The sequence below is a fragment of the Onthophagus taurus genome, chromosome 6 (assembly GCF_036711975.1).
Source record: "Onthophagus taurus isolate NC chromosome 6, IU_Otau_3.0, whole genome shotgun sequence".
Classification (NCBI taxonomy): domain Eukaryota; kingdom Metazoa; phylum Arthropoda; class Insecta; order Coleoptera; family Scarabaeidae; genus Onthophagus; species Onthophagus taurus.
This window is the reverse complement of record NC_091971.1, coordinates 18,854,494-18,874,566: the sequence shown is the minus strand read 5'-3', so window position 1 is coordinate 18,874,566 and position 20,073 is coordinate 18,854,494. Positions and strand designations below refer to the sequence as shown.

General features: G+C 33.9%; 3 protein-coding genes across 3 annotated transcripts; 2 read left to right on the top strand and 1 right to left on the bottom strand.

Moving 5' to 3' along the window:
- Window positions 1–574: 574 nt before the first annotated feature.
- On the bottom strand, window positions 575–1,421 carry LOC111418944 (transmembrane protein 256-like). The gene is made up of 3 exons (XM_023051655.2): window positions 1,248–1,421; window positions 920–1,192; window positions 575–865 (listed from the first exon to the last, which is right to left on the bottom strand). The coding sequence occupies exons 1-3, from the start codon at window positions 1,329–1,331 to the stop codon at window positions 722–724; spliced, it is 501 nt and encodes a 166-aa protein (XP_022907423.1). The 5' UTR covers window positions 1,332–1,421; the 3' UTR covers window positions 575–721.
- Window positions 1,422–2,210: 789 nt separating this feature from the next.
- Window positions 2,211–3,665, top strand: LOC111418943 (zinc finger protein OZF-like). The gene is made up of 2 exons (XM_023051654.2): window positions 2,211–3,452; window positions 3,506–3,665. Exons 1-2 carry the CDS (start codon window positions 2,602–2,604, stop codon window positions 3,594–3,596), a joined length of 942 nt encoding a protein of 313 aa, XP_022907422.2. The 5' UTR covers window positions 2,211–2,601; the 3' UTR covers window positions 3,597–3,665.
- Window positions 3,666–16,087: 12,422 nt separating this feature from the next.
- Window positions 16,088–17,441, top strand: LOC139430269 (uncharacterized). The gene has a single exon (XM_071197001.1). The coding sequence runs from the start codon at window positions 16,419–16,421 to the stop codon at window positions 17,391–17,393; it is 975 nt and encodes a 324-aa protein (XP_071053102.1). The 5' UTR covers window positions 16,088–16,418; the 3' UTR covers window positions 17,394–17,441.
- Window positions 17,442–20,073: the final 2,632 nt, after the last annotated feature.

Genomic DNA, 20,073 nt, shown 5'->3' with positions numbered 1-20,073 from the left:
TGTTCTATAAACCTTGGGCTCACAGCCTCTGTTTATTTGCTTAGGCAATTTTTTTATTTTGAAAGTTAAATGACTTCGTAACATCGTTTCAACCCCCTAAATCCTCCCTTTAAATAGGTGTCCTTGCTAATGACTCATTTTATCAAACATAAGTGTGTAAAAATGTTCATGATCCTAATTTTCCTCAAAGTTCCAATGCTAAAAAAGTGGTTTGAGAACCATAATGGATGATAAATAGGTGTCAACACAACTATCCATCTTCTTATGTATATAATGACCTGAATCATATCATTTTAGTGTATTATTTGATTATAATTTGTCCCTTATTAGTGTTGGGATATATTAAAGATGAAATTCTGATATGTAACATCAATCTTTCTTTTCAATTTGTTTCATATTGTGCAGATTCAAATACTTTATTAATTCTAAAGTGCCCCAAAGATGGGCTTCTTTACAAGTAAATTTAAATGACTACCATTCTTATGGTAGTACATAAAAATAAGGTTGTTCACTCAATTATAAAAATTTCTCTTACCTCCATTCTTTAAGGTTTGATTGATAAGAAACACAGTCATAAATTATTCAATAACATTCCATTCCTTTATTCACTTTTACACAATTCTAATTTTAATTTTTCCTTATCAATTAAATTAACTTAAAAAAAGAAAAGGTATAATAAAAGAACTCGCAGATCTTTATAAATTTCTAACCCTTCTCCCTTTTAAATCATAAATGATAACCAAGCTATAATCAAAAGAGATCCACCAACAGGAGCAAGTTTACCAAACTTATTTTCTCCTGTAAAAGCCCTATAATAACATGGTCCAGAAAATAAAGTAATTCCAACAACGAATAAAGTTGCAGTCTAAAAACAATGACTCGATTAAAAAATAACCTGACAAAATAGCTAAATACTTACTACTTTGGGTTGTTTAGAAAAAGGTACCCCAAATAAAGCAAGTGTATGAAAGAAATGAAACTTATTTGCCGTTTCATAAATTGATTTTAACTCGTCTATTCGATCTTTGGGATATTTTTTGTGTGCCCCATACGCTCCAAGCGCGACAGCGAATGCTCCCATAGCTCCAGCAATCTTTAAAATTGGACCATGTTGCGCCATTTGTTCGTGTAATGATACCTTTTCAGTGATAACTCTTATTGTAGTTACCGGTTCTCTGCTGTTAGTCAGTATCTAAAAGAGTCAACACAATATTATTACAAACTGATGTGAAGTGAGATTTTATAACCGAATATGTGCTCTTGGCTGCCATTACTACCCCCTTCGATAACGGATTATCGTACGCTATATAATTAAAAGCGTCTCCAAACATTTCGCGGTTGTTGTTTGCGGGGTTTTGGACACGAAAATCGATTAAAAAACTACATGTAATCTGGGATTTGACGAGAATTTGACAGACTATTACTACCAACACCAAAAAATTAAAATTACTACAGATTAATACGGATTTTAAACGTAATTTTTTAAAATTCTTGGTTTAAATTGATACATATTAATTTTTGTAATAATATAAGTAGCTAATTTTATCTTAAATTAATTTAAATCAGTAGATTTTATTAGGGTTTATTGAAATTTTGATTTTGAATTGTAACCAACCTTTAAAATTAAAAATCACTGCTTGTTTGATATTTTATTAATTTAAATCGTTATTTTATAGGTTAAATACTCATTATTAGTTAATTTAGGTGCTTTTATATTATATTTCGTTAATTTTAACTTTGTTAATAAACGGTATGTTATTATATTACACTGAAGCAACATAAAATGTTTAAACAAGCACTTTAAAATAACACTATTGATTTGATCAAATTCCAAAACATACCTCATTTATCAGTTTGAGAATTAATGCCCTTATCTGTATAGATAAAGATGTTCTTAAATTGAGCAACTGAATCGTAAACATAAAAAGCTTCATATATTTATTATTTGTCAATTACATAAGTCAAAAAATGAATAAAAATATAACCACATTTATGATTTTATACAATTTTAAGTCAATACCTTCTATCACGACTATCAAAAGCTTCATTATAATTTCTTTTTCTATAATTACTACTGCGTTCTCTACTTCTATTATCATTCCAATTATGATTTGAATGCGATCTCGCTCCGTCGCTTTGGTGTCTTCTGGCTCCTCTTCTGTTAATAGTCCATGGGCACACAATCGGAGGTGGTGGAATCTCAGAATCAAAAATCTTCTTGAATTCAAGGTCTTTCTCTGTAAATCTATCTGCAAATTCCTTTTCACATTCTTCTAAAAACATTTTTTGCTCCTTTGTTAACGTTTCAGGCATATTTTCAATCAACTTTAAAGTTTTAAAAGGTTTTTGGAAACAAACAACGTCGTTTACGTCAATTATTTTGAGGTTATATTAGGATATGGTTAGACTGGAAAAGGTAGTTTTAAGCGAATCCAAGATACGAGCGAGATAGAATAATTGGGAGTTTTTAGTGTTTGAGAGAGATAATAAATACTTGGCAACGCATTATAAATAAATGTAAAATCGTTGATTAAAGCCAATCACAAATTTGAGGTTAAGTTGATTTTTTAAAAGTTTAATAAATTAAATTAAACGATTTAAATGGATGAAAAGTGCAAAATTTGTGATTTTATCTGCGAAAATGAAAATTCTTTTAAAATATCCTCGACATATACAAAATATTCTAAGTTAACGTTAAAAGATTTTATTGAAATTGTGACCGAGAATAAATTTGAATTGGGAGAAAGTTGTGTGTGTTCGATTTGTTTTAATTTATTAAATGAATTGGATAAATTTAGGGAGAATTATCGAATGGGATGCGAAAGAATTAAACAATATCTACAAAAATCCTCAAATAACCAAACAAATATCTCCAAAAACGATCAAATCTGTTCAACGGAAGAAACACAAGAAATAGAAGCTGTTAAAAATGAACCACATAAACCAGAGTTGCCTTTAAAGCACATAGAAATAATTTCAAATATTTCATTACCACTTCCAGTTAATAATAAAGAGTTAAAAGAATTTATTTGTGAAATATGTGGTGTTTCATATAAAAGGGAAAAATCTTTAAAAGTTCATGTAGGCATGCATAATGGAATAAACCCATTTACATGTAAATTTTGCAATAAATCATTTACACAAAAGATTAATTTAATACGACATATACCACTACATACCGGAGAGGCTCCATTTCAATGTGACTTATGTGGAAAAACTTTTGTTCATGATTCTTCGTTTAGACAGCACAAAATACGACATAAAGGTCTTAAAAATATTACATGTGAAGTGTGCGATTTGAAGTTTTACTCAACAAGCCACTTAAAAAGGCACAAAAAGGTTCATAGTGGTGAAAAAACATTTTTTTGCCAGATTTGTAATAAAAGTTTTGCAGAAAAATACAATTTGATTGTCCATCAAAAGATTCATAATAATTCTAAGGAGCATAAAAAGTATGAAACAATGAGATAATAAAAAAAAATTTAGTTTATTTTATTTGTTATAGGTTATCAATTCCTGATGAAAGTATAGTAACAAAAACTTTGGGAGAAGGACAAGAAAAAGTTCAAGAAATTAATGGGTTTTTTGATGCCTAAAAATAATAAATACATAATTATTTATTAATACTTTAATATTTCTATAAATATAACTTGGATACAAAGAAATTATTAAATTTATTTTGTTAGTTGTAACTCAATAAATATATACTCCCTCTGTCCCAAATTATGGCATACAAAACAAAAATTATGATTTTTAACACTTTGTAGTATTTATTACATGAAACTTAAAATCATAATTAAGACATAAAATAAAAAAGTAACTCTAAAGATGGTCCCACACCATTGGTGTAATTGGAAAGTACGCAGGTAGGTAAATATTTGTGTAAACATTCAAGGGCGAAAAAAATTTAAAAAAAAAAACACCAAATTGTTTAAAACATAATTTTAGTGGCTTCTTCGCGAATTGTTCAACCAGATTATTAATAAAACCATCAAAGTTCTCAAAAATATGCTTCCTATACTCACTCATCATGGCAAGACGACATTCTGCCATAGTGCTTCTAAGTCAGGTTTTATTGTCCTCAAGCTGTTAAAAGATCAACGTTCAACAGTATATGTCGTGCAGGGTAAAGTGACCAAAATTATAAAGGCTTTTCTCGTTTCAGGGAAAAAAATGTCGGCATCTTTTATGACATCCACAACACTTAATTCTTTTGAGTCAGGTTTATCTTGCCATAGTTTTTTCCATAGTTCGATTTCGTTGTTGATATTTGATAAATTGTGAAATTGGGAAAAGACTTCACCAGCTTCTACGAGGTCTTCAGGGGACATGTCTAACATTTGAGCTGGGTGTAATTTAGATAAGGAAACTGACGGGGTGTTTTCTTCAGAAAAGGGAACTTGAAAAGAATTAATAATCGAGTCTAAGTATGGTATTATTAAAGACCTCCGCCAGAATTCTGAGGGGCTTGCTGCTGGGTGGTTGTTCTGATGTTGTTGTCTCTCAACAATACGGGGCAAGGACTTCATGTCTTCTCCCAGTCCAAATAATCCCTAATAATTCCATTTGTGACGTTTTCTGGACCGTTCCGGTGGTTTTCTATAAATTCCAAAAGGCGGCTAATGTGCTGGGACGCCTTAACTGCATCCAAAGCTACGGATGGAGCACGTTTACCACAGGTTCTATCATAGCCGAGTATTTGGCTATCAAAATAAAGCTGAGAATAAACGAAACTCTAGAAGCTGCTGCATGAAGCTGATAAGTATTTTTTCTAGTCGCATTATTTATTCTTATTTTCTTCCCGTGACGAGGTTTCAAAGGCCTCCATTATAATAGGAAAATTCTCATTAAAAACACTAACATTTTTGTGTTTCTCGCTCCACCTTGTTTCGCAAAGCTTGGAAATATTTGGTATCAATTTGCGTCTCAAAACTGATTCTTGAAAAAATGTAATAATATCTTTGATGGTACCTTCCTTTGATGAAAGCACAAAGCTTTTTTATATTTTCTGCGTAGGATTGCTTGCACACCACCTTCTTTCCCGGACATCGTCGAACAACCGTCAAATCCTAAACCAACACCCCAGTAAACAAGAAACATCTATGAAACATTTCAATTTTAATGTACAGTAAATTAAATGAAACATCTTAGAACTACGTTTCATATACGTGACAGGTACGATTTTTACGAAGCGTATCTAAAGATATGTATCAAATACATTTCAGTAGGAATATTTATGAAATATCATTAAAATATGTAGCAGAAACATTTCTCTACAAATGTGTCTGAAACATGTCTGGAATATCTTCGAGGAGGGTTCCGTCCAATCGGAACAAATGGTATGTGACAGACAGTACGTCGCGCCTTTATCTTACCTACATAAAGAAATAAGGCGCGACGTCCTATCTGGAACGCACCATCTGTTCCAATTGATAAAAAGAAAACCGTGGATCCGAAAATTTTCAAATTATCGTATGTTACGTAGAAATGTTCAGTGATTACAACAAACTTTGTCGCAATTTTTTTTATCGAATGGTTGCGAAGATATAGATCTCTAAAGTGAGGGGCCTTGACTTTTTGCACGGATAGTAGTGGAATAATGAAAAATATAATCTTAAATCAATCACATCCTATTTATTATTTATATTAACATTAACGTTTATATTAATAGATATTTCATTGTTTGATTTGTCATATCACGTTCTTCTATTTTTCACCAACTATACCTTTACAACTTTCACACTTTTATAAATATGTTACAAATGGAGTCGGTAAACAATCGAAAAAAAATAGCAACAATTCAACACCTCACAATGTTTTTTTGTTAATTGCAATGATTTTTGAGGCGACAGCCGTTGTCAGAGTGAAATGTCAAATCATTTTTTGATAACAGATGAAATTTTGGCGATTCTGACTCTAAATGCGTGTGATTGTGGATAAAACGTTGTATTGCATGGGTGTTTTAGATGCATTTTATTCACTTAATAAAATTAAAACATAAACATTCTTGCGTGAATAAAATGCTGTCTAAAACACTTACACAATAAATAACTATTACATTTCAGAAATAATTCAAAACCATTAATGAAACATTTTAGTAATGTACCGTAATTGTCAGCTGTATGTTGCAGTAACGTTTCATTAGAAACGTTTCAATGAAACATAAAAAGGACCGGACATTAGCAGTTTCAGACACGTTTCAACTATGTTTCAGAAATATGCCGAAGAAACATTTCATGTTTCAATAATATGTATCAGAAATGTTTCTGAAACGCAAATTGTTTACTGGGACATTTGTCCGGATCAAGATCTTCTTCTGCCAAAAACTCATCTATTGCTTTTGCAATACATTTCGCATCCAAAGCATCAAGTTTGACGAATCCGAGGAATACTTCTTGAACTTCCTTGGTTTCCAGATCAAAATATGGCATCCCATTCGATAGTTGTTCAGTACTCGAGATGTATATTTATTGTGAATCTACCTCTGGGGGGGGGGGGGGGGGGCAGTGGCCCCCTCTGCCCCTCTCTGGCGACGCCCTTGTAAACATTGGCCTTACATTATTAATTCACATGTAACATAAAAAATACCTATAACGATGAGAGCTCCCAGACGCTACGCAAGTGTATCTGAGTAGACGAATATTTGCCAAGTACACCAGTCGTGTTGGACCACCTTAACAATAGTCTATAATCGATTTGAGTGTCTTGTTTCTTGTTGCCATGTGTATTTATGTATTTCCTTATACAGTAATACCCCGACTTACGTAAATTCGGAGATACGTAATTACGAATTTGTCCATTATATTTTTTGTCGGTTATTCCCCTGTTTCGCTCAATAGCGGATTGAATCATAAAATTTTCTAGCTCCTTCAGTTTATGCGAGTTCTTCGTAGATAGTTGATTAATTAGTCAGTATATACCTATTCTTCGAATTTTTCAAAAAAACGCAAAACCTTGTCATTAGAAATAAAGCATGAGATTTTAAAAAATTTTGAACAAAGCCTGAAAACATGAGAATTAGCAAACAAATACAATTTATCCTATACTACTGTGTATACAATAATAAAAGACAAATGTAAAATTCTCGACGCAGTTAAAAATGCTCAGCTGTTAACTTCTAATATAATTCGTAAACGGCATGGTTTGATAGCAGAAATGGAATCTTTACTTAAAGTATGGTGCGAAAACCAAGTAAAAGTCAAGAATTGTCCAGTTGACCAAAATACTATGTGCAATCAAGAAAAACAGATTTTTGAAGATCTAAAGACACAAGTTGGTGACGAAGCAAAAGATGAAACCTTTTTAGCCAGCAATGATTGGTTTTGTAGTTTTAAAAAAAGATGCGACTGACACAATATTGCACAGAGTGGAGAAGCAGCAAGTGAAGATAAAGTCGTTGCATCTACTTTTCCTGGCAAATTAAAGAGTATAATACAAGAAGGCGGCTATAGTTTACAGACTATATTCAATGTATATGAAACGGGCCTTTTTTGGAAGAAAATGCCGAGAAGAACTTTTATTGCACGTGATGAAAAGGTGTTTCGATTAACGCTTATGCTCGGTGGAAACGCTGCTGGCAATTGTAAATTGAAACCATTATTGGTGTATCGATCTGAAAACCCCAGAGCCCTAAAAAATATATCTAAATCAGGCTTGCTAGTAATTTGGAAGTCATACCGAAAAGCTTGGGTTACTGCTTTATTTGAAGACTGATTTCGGAATCACTTTGTCCGGGAAGTTGAACGGTACTGTTTCTCTAAAAACATCACATTTAAAGTGATATTAATTATTGATAACGCACCTGAACACTCTGCAGCTAACCTTATCAACTATGATCCTCGCGTCAAAGTAATGTTTTTGCCCCCAAATACGACTAGTTTACTTCAACCTATGGATCAAGGTGTTATAAAAACATTTAAAGCTTATTATACTCGACGATCATTTAGACGTTTAAATGAATCTATGACTCACGATGATAACTTATCCGTTAAGGAATTTTGGAATAAGTTTAATATTCTTGATGCTATTAGATTGATAAAAGAATCGTGGGATGAAGTTTCCTCAAATACACTGAAGGGGGTTTGGAAAAAACTTTCCCGGACTTTTTCGCCGACTCGAAGTAGTACTAAATATTGTTACTTTAGGAAAACAAGTCGATTTGGTAGTTAATAATGAAGATGTCATTGTGCTTTTGGAGTCGCATGATGAGGTGCTTACTGTGCAAGATCTGATTAAAATGCAACAACAAAATGACGATGAAGAAAGTGATGTTGAACCAGCACAACCGGAAAATACCCTAACCATCGCAACATTAACAGAAAGGCTTAATTGCATACAAAATGGTATAAAGGTTTTAGAAGAAACAGATAATAATGAAGAACGCATTATGACAGTAAAGAGAAAAATAGAACAATCAATTGTCTGCTAGCAAGAAATCCTAGGTGAGAAGAAAAAGAATTTATGTCGCCAAACTACCATCACCAGTTTTATAAAGCCGTCCAATTTAAATGACGAAATCTAAAAATAATATTATTTTTTTCTGATTTGTTTCGTACTGTTATTAGAATGCATAAATAAATTTGATTTAGAATATGTTTCCGGTTTACCTTTTGTTCTATATGTTACCGGCAATCTGTATAATCCGGTATTCTATACAATACCTAGGCAATTTATAGAATACCTAAAACGTTTAGGTAATACATGAAATATTATTAATTTTATACTTTGCCTAGGTATTCTATAAAATACCGAATGCGAAGCCGGCAATGTGTGTAAAAGGCGAGAAAAGGGAATATCTTTGGTATATCTTTACCTCTCGATCATACTCATAACCTGGAGAGTGAAGAGGATCTAGAAAATGTGATTAAGTCATCACCAAGTATTCCCATTCCTTCAGAATCTTTAATATAGAAGTCAATCTCGAAGCTCAACATCAACAAAGCCCCATCATAGAAAGTTCTGAGATCTGTAATGAAGCTTTGAATGCTCAAAGTGCGTTTGATGAACATGAGATGAACACATGACTATCCGAAGTGCCGAGATTCTTAATGAACCTGCGAATATTGAAGGTCTTCTTTCTGAGGTACATAGACAACCCTTAGATGTTCTCAATTTCGTATCAGAACGTGAGCAATCATTGGATTCCCCACTCTTGTGCTGTGTTTGTACTGAGGAGACAACGGGTGCTCATTCGTGTAGAACATGCAATAGACCCATTCATGCTATTTGTGCTGCCCCGAAGGAAGGTATGGCAGAAGGCTATGGTTCTAAAGTTGTTTGCCCATTATACTTAAAAACGCTTTAGCTGTAGAGAACTGCATCAGTTCCAAAGATAATTTAACAGAGCAAGCTCAGAAAATATTTAACACTTCTGAAAAAACAATTTCCCTTTGTGCCATTGGGTACCACTGTAAGAATTCCTGTTCCGAAAGTCGACAGAGGTCATGGTGATGCTCGCAATAGGATTGTAGTCTTACAAAAAACGGATGACGAATTTTATAAAATAGGAACAACGCTAGGTGTTGTAAAGAATTTGTATTCAAGACAGCACTTTACAGTTTGTCGTCAAGAACTACTTAAAAGAGAAGATGTCCGTAATCTAGAAACGACGCTCCGTACAGTTGCGAATCTGCAATTTACGGGGACAGGTCAGAGATTTATTAAATGTACATGCAAAAAACACTGTGATATTAACAAGTGTTCATGTCTTAAAAGTAAGATTTTATGCATTTCAAAATGTCACAATAGTTCATGTAAGAATAAATAAATATATTTTTTTACTTACTCAATTCTGAGAGGCCAGTAGATCTACTATTACTTGATTACTTATAAGAAGCAAAAGATATTATGTTAGTTAACCCAGAAAACTTTTAAGTTTAATGTAATTTATGATTATTTTATAATCTATGGTTACAGAAAGGTACTAGGTGCCTTTTTTTGTACAATAACTTATAGATTGTAAAAAAGTTTATTATGAGTAAAAATTAATAAATACAGACCAAAATCTAGCCGATTGACCAACAGGTACTCTATGTAATCCCTAAGAATTGTATACATTACCTAGGTAAAGTATCTAAGGGACAATAATCTTCATAATATTTCATACATTGCCTAGACACTCCCGGTATTTTATACATTACCTAGGCATTGTATAGAGTACCTGAATTATACAAATTGACGGTAACATATATAAATTTTGCTTCAACGTATCCAGATACTCGACTTACGTAATCTTACCCGGTCCCACCTATTACGTAATCCCGGTGTATTACTGTTTTTAACCCTTCCTCTGTAAACGGTTTTTTAGCATAAAATTCCCATAAATTCTCTATTGGATTGAGATCAGGGCTACAGGGTGGCCAGTCCATGGTTTGTATACCAACTTCATCCAAATAGTCACGGATCGTACAGGCAACATGAGGTCTTGCATTATCATGCATTAATAAAAAATTATTTCCTATGTAAGGAGCAAAGGGTACCACGTGTTCCGATAAAATGTCTGTAATATACCTTTCACCTGTTAATGAACCTCTTCGCAAAGAAACAAGGTCTGTTCGTGCTGTAAGCGAAATTCCACCCCAAACCATTACAGATCCTCCATTAAATAAAGTTGAATCGGTTATTTCGAAAAGGCCACATCTCCATGTTTTTACCAAAAATAGTTAAACACAGAAATTGATTCAAAATATACTTTAAGCTTTGTTACATGCGAAAACGCCGCAAACTTCACTCTTCGTTAATAAAATCCATGTCGGTGTTGTTCCCTGTTTACTTTGAAAAGGCCACATCTCCGGACAAGTGGCGTTTTCTAGTCAAATGTACGCGTACCGACCGAACAGCTGACTGCCATATCGATGCAGTTTTCTGTGATCTTGATCGTATTTTTTAGTTTATGTTGCATTGTTTATATAAAAATGAGTAGCTCTGACAGTGAAAATAGTGACAATATTGAAAATAGTAAACAAAAGAAGAGAAAGAAGGGCATTATTAACCGTTCCGAGTATAAAAGTGAAGTTATTAAGAAAGGTGAGGCACATATTAATCATGTTGGAAAAAAGGTTATGGCACGACAAACTGGAATCGACTGTACTTGTCGTAAACAATGTTGTGAAAATTATTTAGAATTAGATAGAATCGCTTTGTTAACATCTTTGCATCAGTTTGATGATAAAAACTCTCAAGACTCCTACTTACAAAGTTTGATAGAAGCGAAACCTGTTAAAAGAAGTCTCAAAATGCCAAGAAACATATTGAGATACCCAATAACCCAGTAAACAAATTTGCGTTTCAGAAACATTTCTGATACATATTATTGAAACATGAAACGTTCTTCGACATATTTCTGAAACATAGATGAAACGTGTCTGAAACTGCTAATGTCCGACCCTTTTTATGTTTTATTGAAACGTTTCTATTGAAACGTTTCTGCAACATACAGCTGACAATTACGGTACACTACTAAAATGTTTCATTAATGGTTTTGAATTATTTCTGTAATGTTTTGTTTACATTTACATTACATTAATAGTATGTATCATAAACATTTAAAAATAATTTCTGAAAGGTTTCGTTGACGTTTCAGAGATGTACATATGTATGTAAAGATATAATTTCGTTGAGGTGTAGCGTCTGCATCCTGGACAAGATGCTCATACATGCTTCCTCAAAAGATATGCATATGCTGAGGAAGCATTTCTGAGCATACCACCCAGGGCGCAGACGGTGGACGCTGCAACAAAATCATACCTTAAGGTAGGAAAAATAATAATAGAAGTATGATATGGTACGATACTTGTTACTTACCGCCTACTGTACCAAATTTCAAAATTATCAGTCAATAATTTCTACTATTCTGTTTTCTCATTGATTAGGACATATAAAGTAAGTATAAGAGTAGGTATGCATTAAATATATTTAGTAAATATATATACAAAATATATTAAAATGGTAACTAAAATAAAATTCTAATAATCATCATAATTAACATTCCAATAATTTATGTAGGTCATTTAAATATAAAGTTAAATTTAGATCATATTAGTGGAATTTTTAATTATTTTTACTTCTGTTTATATATGAATAACCGAAAGAATTTTTTTTTCTCAAACGAAACATTGTTTCAATTAATACACATATATTTGTGATGTTTCGCCAGAGATCCCCAGCTTCTTCAGACTACAAATAAAGAATACCTATAATATATTTAATAATAATAATTATAATAATATATTTAACATTTTTTTTTTTCTTAGTTATTGGAGATATCACATGTTGTAAAATTCTTTTTATGAAGAGAAACTATCAGTATTACAAAATAACTTACAAAAACAGTTACATGACAATTTACATGTCAGATAATACAATAAAACAAGTAATGTACCACAAACGATGTACAACAGTCGTGGAATTGTTTATTTTTCTTGATAAAAAGAATTTTACAACATGTGGTCTCACTTATAGCAATAAGACTTTTACAAAATAAATAGGTCTTCTTTACTTGTAGTCTGAAGAAGCTGGAGATCTCTTTCATCATCTTTTTATGATTGTTCAAGACTAAGAAATTTAACTAAAATTTAAATAACCTACATAAAACTAAAACATAAAAGTACAAAACTACATAAAATATACATATATGGAGAAATGGCAACACAAAATTTTTAAATTTGTTTCATATTTGAGATGCGATTCTTGCACTACGTTTTCCGTATTGCGACGAGTAAACGAAAGAAAGAATACTAATAGAAAATAACAATATTCTTTATTATCTCATCTGCAGTTTCCTTATTTCGCCTATTATAACGTAAATTCGCTTGTCGTAACCAATTGCTTACTACCACTTCATATTCTTTATCAGTTAAATGGAAGCTCTTCCTAACTGCCACTAAAATGTATGTTTAAATTAGAATTCGGTCATGGAAAAAGTTTTAAACTCCTCCTTAACCAATGCGATTTATTCTCTGTAACGGCGATTGTTTCGCATGACCATGTCGCCAGGTCAACACGAAGCCGCGGCAAATGAACATACCCAGACCGACGCGAAAGTATCGCTACACCCACGGTTTTTGTCGTTGTCACCTGACAGTTGAAAACGTCGGTTTGGGCACGTTTGTGTATGTTTATTTGCCGCCGTGTCGACTTGGCGACAACATTATCAAGCGTAACAATCGCCGTCGCAGCGAATACATCGCGTTGGTTAAGGAATAACTTTATGTCAATATAATATTCTTCGGTTAAATTCAATCACAAGATTTAAGTCATCATTTTAAACAAGAATGTTTTTAGATAAATTTAAAAATAACTAAACCTAGTGGTGATATATAAAAAAACTTATACGAAACTTACCTGCGCCATTCTAAACCAATATTCGAGCCACAGAACAGATATATAGAAAACGATTCGAAGGAACTGAGAACAGAACTGAACAGAACAAAACACACAATAGAACAAGTCGTGACAAGACGCTGATGAGTCACCGCGTCCTAGAACATGCGCATACGTTCACAGGCGCTGATGAAGATATTCAGACATGTTTCAGACACATTTGTAGAGAAATGTTTCAAATGAAATGTTTCTGCTACATATTTTAATGATATTTCATAAATATTCCTACTGAAATGTATTTGATACATATCTTTAGATACGTTTCGTAACAATCGTATCTGTCACGTATATGAAACGTAGTTGTAAAATGTTTCATTTAATTCATTGTACGTTAAAATTGAAATGTTTCACAGATGTTTCTTGTTTACTGGGAATTTTCTGTTTCATGTTTGTTTGAATGGAATTCGTAAGCAGGTATGTAAAAAAGCTTTCTTGAGTTTATATGGCGTTGGTGAAAAGCATGTTAGACGATTATGTCTTCTACTAATTTCTGGAACTACTCCAAGAGACAATAGAGGTAAATCTGCACAATTTAGACATAATTTAATACCAGGTGAGGTATGCTTGCAAATAAAAGAACACATAGAATCGTTTGATGTTAAGGAAGTACATTATTCAAACAATGTATTAAAAAAGTACTTGCCTGCTACTTTGGATGTTCAACAAATGCATAATATGTTTATGAAAAAGTTTCCTGACTGAAAAGTGAAATACGGTTTTTATTTGAAATAATTCCATGAAAATTTTACTTATACTTTTGGTTGCCCTCAAGTTGACGTATGTTTGGCCTGTGAAGAACTTGGTCAGAAAGTTAAAAGTACAACTCTCAATGACAATGCAAAAAGAGTTGCTACAGCAGAACTCTTAGTTCATAAAAACAGGGCTAAGAAATTCTATAAAAAACTACAACACATCAAGAAGCTCTCTTTAGAGAAAGAGGAAATATTGGGAATCACAATGGATTACATGCAAAATTTACCTATACCACACATACCTGTACAGGAAATTTTTTATTATCGACAACTATGGGTTTTTGAATTCAGTATACATAACTTAAAAACAGGAGAGGCTAAATTTTACTCTTATCATGAGGGCGAGGCTCACAAAGGACCCAACGAAGTGTGCACTTTCTTGAAACATTATTTTGAGAGGGTCATTCATTTCTCCCAAGCGATAGAGACTTTGGGGTAGCAAAAAGGCTTATTCGCAAGCAAGATCGAATATTTCTTCCTGAAGAATATTTTCAGCTAATAGAAGAATCCCCTAAAAAATCTCTGTTCTCAATAAAAAGGGTTAATAATGAAGAAATTTTGGACTTTAAGGAATGGTGGCCCAAGTACTATAAGAAAACCACTCTGTCAATCGACTCCTATGGGAAAAAAGCTAGAGATGAAAAGAAGACTTTTCAAATTTCTCAGTACAATGAGTTCGAATATGATTGCACAAAATCTGGCATTGTTAAAGTACGCCCATTCATCGATGGGCTTATTTTCTATGAATTTTCATTTGGAAAACCATCTGGAGTTTGTCCTCCTCTACCATCAAAGCTTGCTTACACTGCTAAAATCGCTATAAATTACAAAAAAATGGCCAATCTAAAGAAACTTGTGCAGTATGTACCAGAAGACAAAAAATTTTTTTATGATGAGCTGATTTTATGGTCTACTACTAATAGTGATGAACCGCCAGAAGAGGATTATTAAATACCATTAAGTATTTCTTAACTGTAAAATCTTTTTTTTTTATATAATAAATTTTTTTATTAACAATACTTAAATTTTTTTAATCATCAATCATGAAACCACCAATATTTGTTTGGAAAAGGCCACAAATCCAAATACAAAAATTTGTTTAATTGCGCATTAGATTCATTTTTAATATTTTTTTTGTTTATAAAACTTTCACAGTATCATAATTTAGGTCTTTGTTCTGAAAAGAAATCGATATTCTGACTAATACGAAAATGAAACGTTTTTTTATTCTCCTGAAAAATTTACTTTTTTGGAGTAGTGGCCTTTTCGAAATAACCGATTCACTGTTGTCGGTCGTATGTTGCACTGTGCATAGCGTTCATTGGACCGTCGAATTACTTTTAAACGTCTATCTGAGCTGTATAAACAAAACCTTGATTCATCTGTGAACAGTACTTGTTCCCAGTCATCAGCATTCCAGTCAAGATGTTCTCTGGCAAATTGCAATCTCCTTCTACGATGATTTGCGTTTAAATTTGGTGCTCTGGCAGGAATCCTTGCATGCAAATCACCTTCGGTGAGACGCCTTTGTACAGTGTTAGTACTAATTCGAATATTATGAACATCTGCTACTTGTATCTGTAAGTTTCTTATTGTAACAAAACGTTCCCTTAAAGCACGAAGTCTAATAAAACGATCTTGGCGTAGTGTTGTGACTCTCCTTCTTCCTTGTCCAGGTCGTCTTGTAATGGTCTCTTGAAATCGTTGAAAGACACGTGATATTGTTGTATGAGAAACTCCTAATCTCAAGCCTATTTCACGATAACTTATTCCTTCATTGGCTAAAGTAGCTGCCTCAACACACTCATCGCGGTTTAAATGTCTTGAAATACGGTCCATGTCAAATAAACACTTAATAACCCAAAGCAGCAACTTCCTAAATGCGTAAATAAAATTGACAAGCATTTCTGTCAAACTGTTTGATATTTTATAGCCTGCTTGTTTCATTAGTAAGGATTATATTTCAACAAAATTAAGTCAAACTTAAAAAATGTGTATCTTCCTTGATAAAAGAGATATCGAGATGATTCTTGAACGAAAATGTAGAGAAGGGTTGCCATTCTAACGTAATGTAAATGGAATGTAGCGGTTCTTTCTGATAAATTCCACAGGGTGTTGCAGAATCCGTTGATTAAAAAAAAAATACCTTTAAACTTAATGCATAATTTAGGTGGTGCGATAATTTTGGAGAGTAGTGTATATTTAAGTTTAATTCATTTATACAACTCGTCAAAAAAGACATCTATCAAATTTTTAAACTTCAAAATTTATTGTTAATAAAAAAGAATGGAAGATACAAATTCAACAACATTAAACACTATTGATTTAGAAGATACAGAAGAAGATTCATTTTTTTGTGACATTTGTAACGGGAAGTACAATCTTCAAGAATTATTCGCTTGCTATCAAGGTCATTTTTTCTGTCAAAATTGTTACCAACAAGAATACTATAAAGGTAAAGAATCCAGGTGTCCTCATTTTACTTGTAACGCATGGATAGATCATGCTCATGATAAAAAGAAGCCGAAACCGTTGGATACTATATCGTCATTGATAACAACAAAAATGTTTCCGCGGCCGGGTTTTTATGTAACTGGAAGAGTATCTTCAGCAAATTTCTCAAAAATCGATAATACTCATTCATTAACTTCTTTGTTGTCAAACACATCGCGACCTTTGTACTGTCCACTAAAAACTTGCAATAAAGCTATTGCAATAAAATCCGTTGATTATCACTTTGAATGTGAACACAAACATGTTGCCTTAATTACAACACATTTAGAAGCTAGAAATGGTATGGAATTTCATGCAGAAGATATAAAAATAGACGATATCATGTGTATTTGTTTACTGAGAATCAAAAAACCGGAAATAACAATTTGCGATAATATAAATAATTTGAATTTGGGACCACAAACTGTATCGAAAAATCCCGTAGTTTTAATTATGGCCACTAAATTATTATTCGAATGTACCGATACGGGTTATAACAATTATTGCGACTACGTTCCAGCTGAAAAATATTTTGTTTGGGTCGCTTCGAATTTGGTTACAAATTTTAATTACACCCTCGCTTTATCAAGTCAATGTAACCGATTGAGGGTGAAATATTTCGGACCGTTGACGAGTTTAAATGAAAATTTTAGATCTATGTGTCTACAAAATAAAGGATTGATTTTAACTGAGGATAGAATTAAGGGAATGACTGGAGGGTTTCAAAAACCTTTAGTTTTAGATATATTAATACACGGACCACTTTGATTTATAAATATCTTATTTCAATAAATAAAAACGTATTGTGTTGTCAAATATATATTTTTTTAGTAATTTTTTTTTTGCTGAATCAAAATATCAAGTTGAAACTACGCAAAAAGAATTTTTCATAAGAACTTTAATAACACTTCTTCAAGTGAAGCTGTACGTGAGAATTTCATAAGATTCAATTTCGCATTAAACTAAACTCACTACTTGATCATAGAGTTCATTCTGACGTTACAAAATCTTGAGACATTGACGAAAACAATTTACTTGAATTGGTAGGCCACCAGAATGAAACGTACCAAATAGCAAAGGGGATCTTAAAAATTCAGGAAACTTTCATTAATTTAATTGTAACTCCTTGTCTTAATATTTCAATATCTAAGCAATGTTCTAAGCAATGAAAAAATCGGTAACAACAGCGATGATGAATGTCATAAATTTTATTACAGAAGCACTTGATAATAAAGAACTAGTGGAAATCAACTTATTAGATCTTACCAAGGCGTTTGATACTGTAAGCCACAACATACTTTTAGACAAGCTGGAATATTATGGCATAAGAGGAGTACAACTAGAACTCCTAAACTCATACCTCTCCGAACGCCAACAATACGTTCAATGGAAAGATAAAAATTCCAAGTTATTAAACATAAAACAAGGTGTGCCCCAAGGATCAATTTTAGGGCCCTTACTATGTATGTATGTAAGGAAACGGGAGTGCATTCGTTCCCGCACACCGCACTTAGGCCCCATTGGACTCCTTGTGCATACTCCCAACATAACCTCTTTTCACATCAGCCAGCCTAGGGAATTACCGAAGGCCAGGATATTACTCAGAGGGAAGTTCCTGATATCATCTGTGGTCGGCCATGCCTCTCCGAGGGTCCTCATTCTGAGGTCTGCTAGAGAGGGGCAATCACACAAGATGTGTCTAGCGGTCTCGTTGTCCTGTTCACAGGCTCGACAGAGAGGAGAATTTGCAACCTTCATATTGTGAAGGTGCTTGTTTACCTTACAGTGTCCCGTGAGGAGACCTGTGGCTAATCGAAGGGCGTTTTTCCCAAGCCCTACGAAAAACTGAGCTGTAGATTTCGAAGGATATTTTAACAAATCCTTGGCAAGATAGCAGCCCGGGGTTTTGTCCCACGCGTTTAGGAATTTTTTGTGGGTAATGTGCTTAATCATGTTGATATGAGTAGCTAATGAAGGGGTAATTATCGGCTCGGGTGCACAGGGAACTCTGCTGGCAGCATGCTTTGCCAGCCTATCCGCATGTTTGTTACCCGTAGAGCCGGAGTGCCCTTTGATCCATTGGATAGTGACACGATTGTGTTTCGTGGCTTCTTCCAGTGCTAGATGGCAGTCCATTATTAGTGCAGACGTTATTTTAACGCTGCTTAACGCTAAAACAGATTGCCTACTGTCTGTATAAATAGTATAACACTTACCGCGTTTATTCGAGTCAACAATATAATCAGCAGCAAGTTTGATAGCGGTCAGTTCCGCTTGTATGACGGTACCTTTACCTAGAGGTTCTGAGAGGCGTATTCGAGGATGATGGGAAAAGACCCCCGCTCCCGCCCCGTTCCGTCTTTTTGAGCCATCAGTGTAGATTTTTAAGGTCTTATTCGCATCTACTACTGTGGGACTGATGTAGGTGAGGTAATTTCTTGAAAAAACGTATTTTGCTGACAAGCAGTCCGTCTTGCACTCAAGTGAGGGTGAGTCCAGTACAGCCCCCCTCCAGAGCGTCGAACTGCCGCCAGTGTCCTCATCCTTCATGATTCCTACAGATTGTAGTCTTTTCATGGTTACCAGCGCCACCTCCTGAACATGTAGATTAAGTAGTGGCAGGTTAAGCATGACTTCCATGGCCGCGGTGGGAGTAGATCGCAGCGCACCTGTAACAAAAAGACACGCGAGTCTCTGTATCCTATTGAGCGCGGTGGTGGCGGTGGACTTAGAAGTTCTGTTCCACCATACCACCGCACCGTAAGTTAGCATTGGTCGGATTACCGTCGTGTAAATCCATAGAGCTATCTTGGGGGACAACCCCCACGTCCTCGAGATGGTTATTTTTACACGCATGCGCAACATAGGCAACCCCAAACTGCCAATGCTCGCTAACACTCCACTTACATTGTCTACAGAGGTTAAGTACTTGGGCTTAATTTTAGATAGCAAGTTAACGTGGAAATCCCACCTAGATAATAGAGTAAAAAAGGCATGCGTCACTTACGGCCAGTGCCGTAGGGCTGTCGGCCCTTATTATTCATTATATATGTTAATGATTTGCCTGCCACGGTCAATGAAGAAATTGGCTTATATGCGGACGATACATCAATCATCGTAAAAAGTAAAGACAAGCGTGAACTAAAACAGAAGTCTATCAATGCAATGTACGAAGCGCAGTTATGGTTTGAAAGTAATAATCTGCAACTAAATCACAATAAAACAGAAAGCATAATATTCAACACAAAAGCAGAAAATCGTGTCGGTAAGGCGAGGTTCCTCGGGTTACATCTCGATGGACGGCTGGATTGGCACCATCATATTGAGGCCCTATCAAAGAAGTTATCAACAGCGGTTTTCACCATAAGACGTTTGAAAAGCATAGCTACACACCAAGCCGCCAAAATATCGTATTTCAACCTCTTCCAGTCCGTGGCATCATACGGAA

Bases quoted from the DNA above. Each gene is read 5' to 3' on its own strand.
- LOC111418943 (XM_023051654.2), top strand. From the start codon at position 2,602: ATGGATGAAAAGTGCAAAATTTGTGATTTTATCTGCGAAAATGAAAAT. The intron at 3,453-3,505 runs GTATGAAACAAT...TATTTGTTATAG, and splicing joins AATTCTAAGGAGCATAAAAA to GTTATCAATTCCTGATGAAA.
- LOC111418944 (XM_023051655.2), bottom strand. From the start codon at position 1,331: ATGTTTGGAGACGCTTTTAATTATATAGCGTACGATAATCCGTTATCG. The intron at 1,193-1,247 runs GTTATAAAATCT...TGACTCTTTTAG, and splicing joins CAGCCAAGAGCACATATTCG to ATACTGACTAACAGCAGAGA. The intron at 866-919 runs GTAAGTATTTAG...CATTGTTTTTAG, and splicing joins TTTCTAAACAACCCAAAGTA to ACTGCAACTTTATTCGTTGT.
- LOC139430269 (XM_071197001.1), top strand. From the start codon at position 16,419: ATGGAAGATACAAATTCAACAACATTAAACACTATTGATTTAGAAGAT.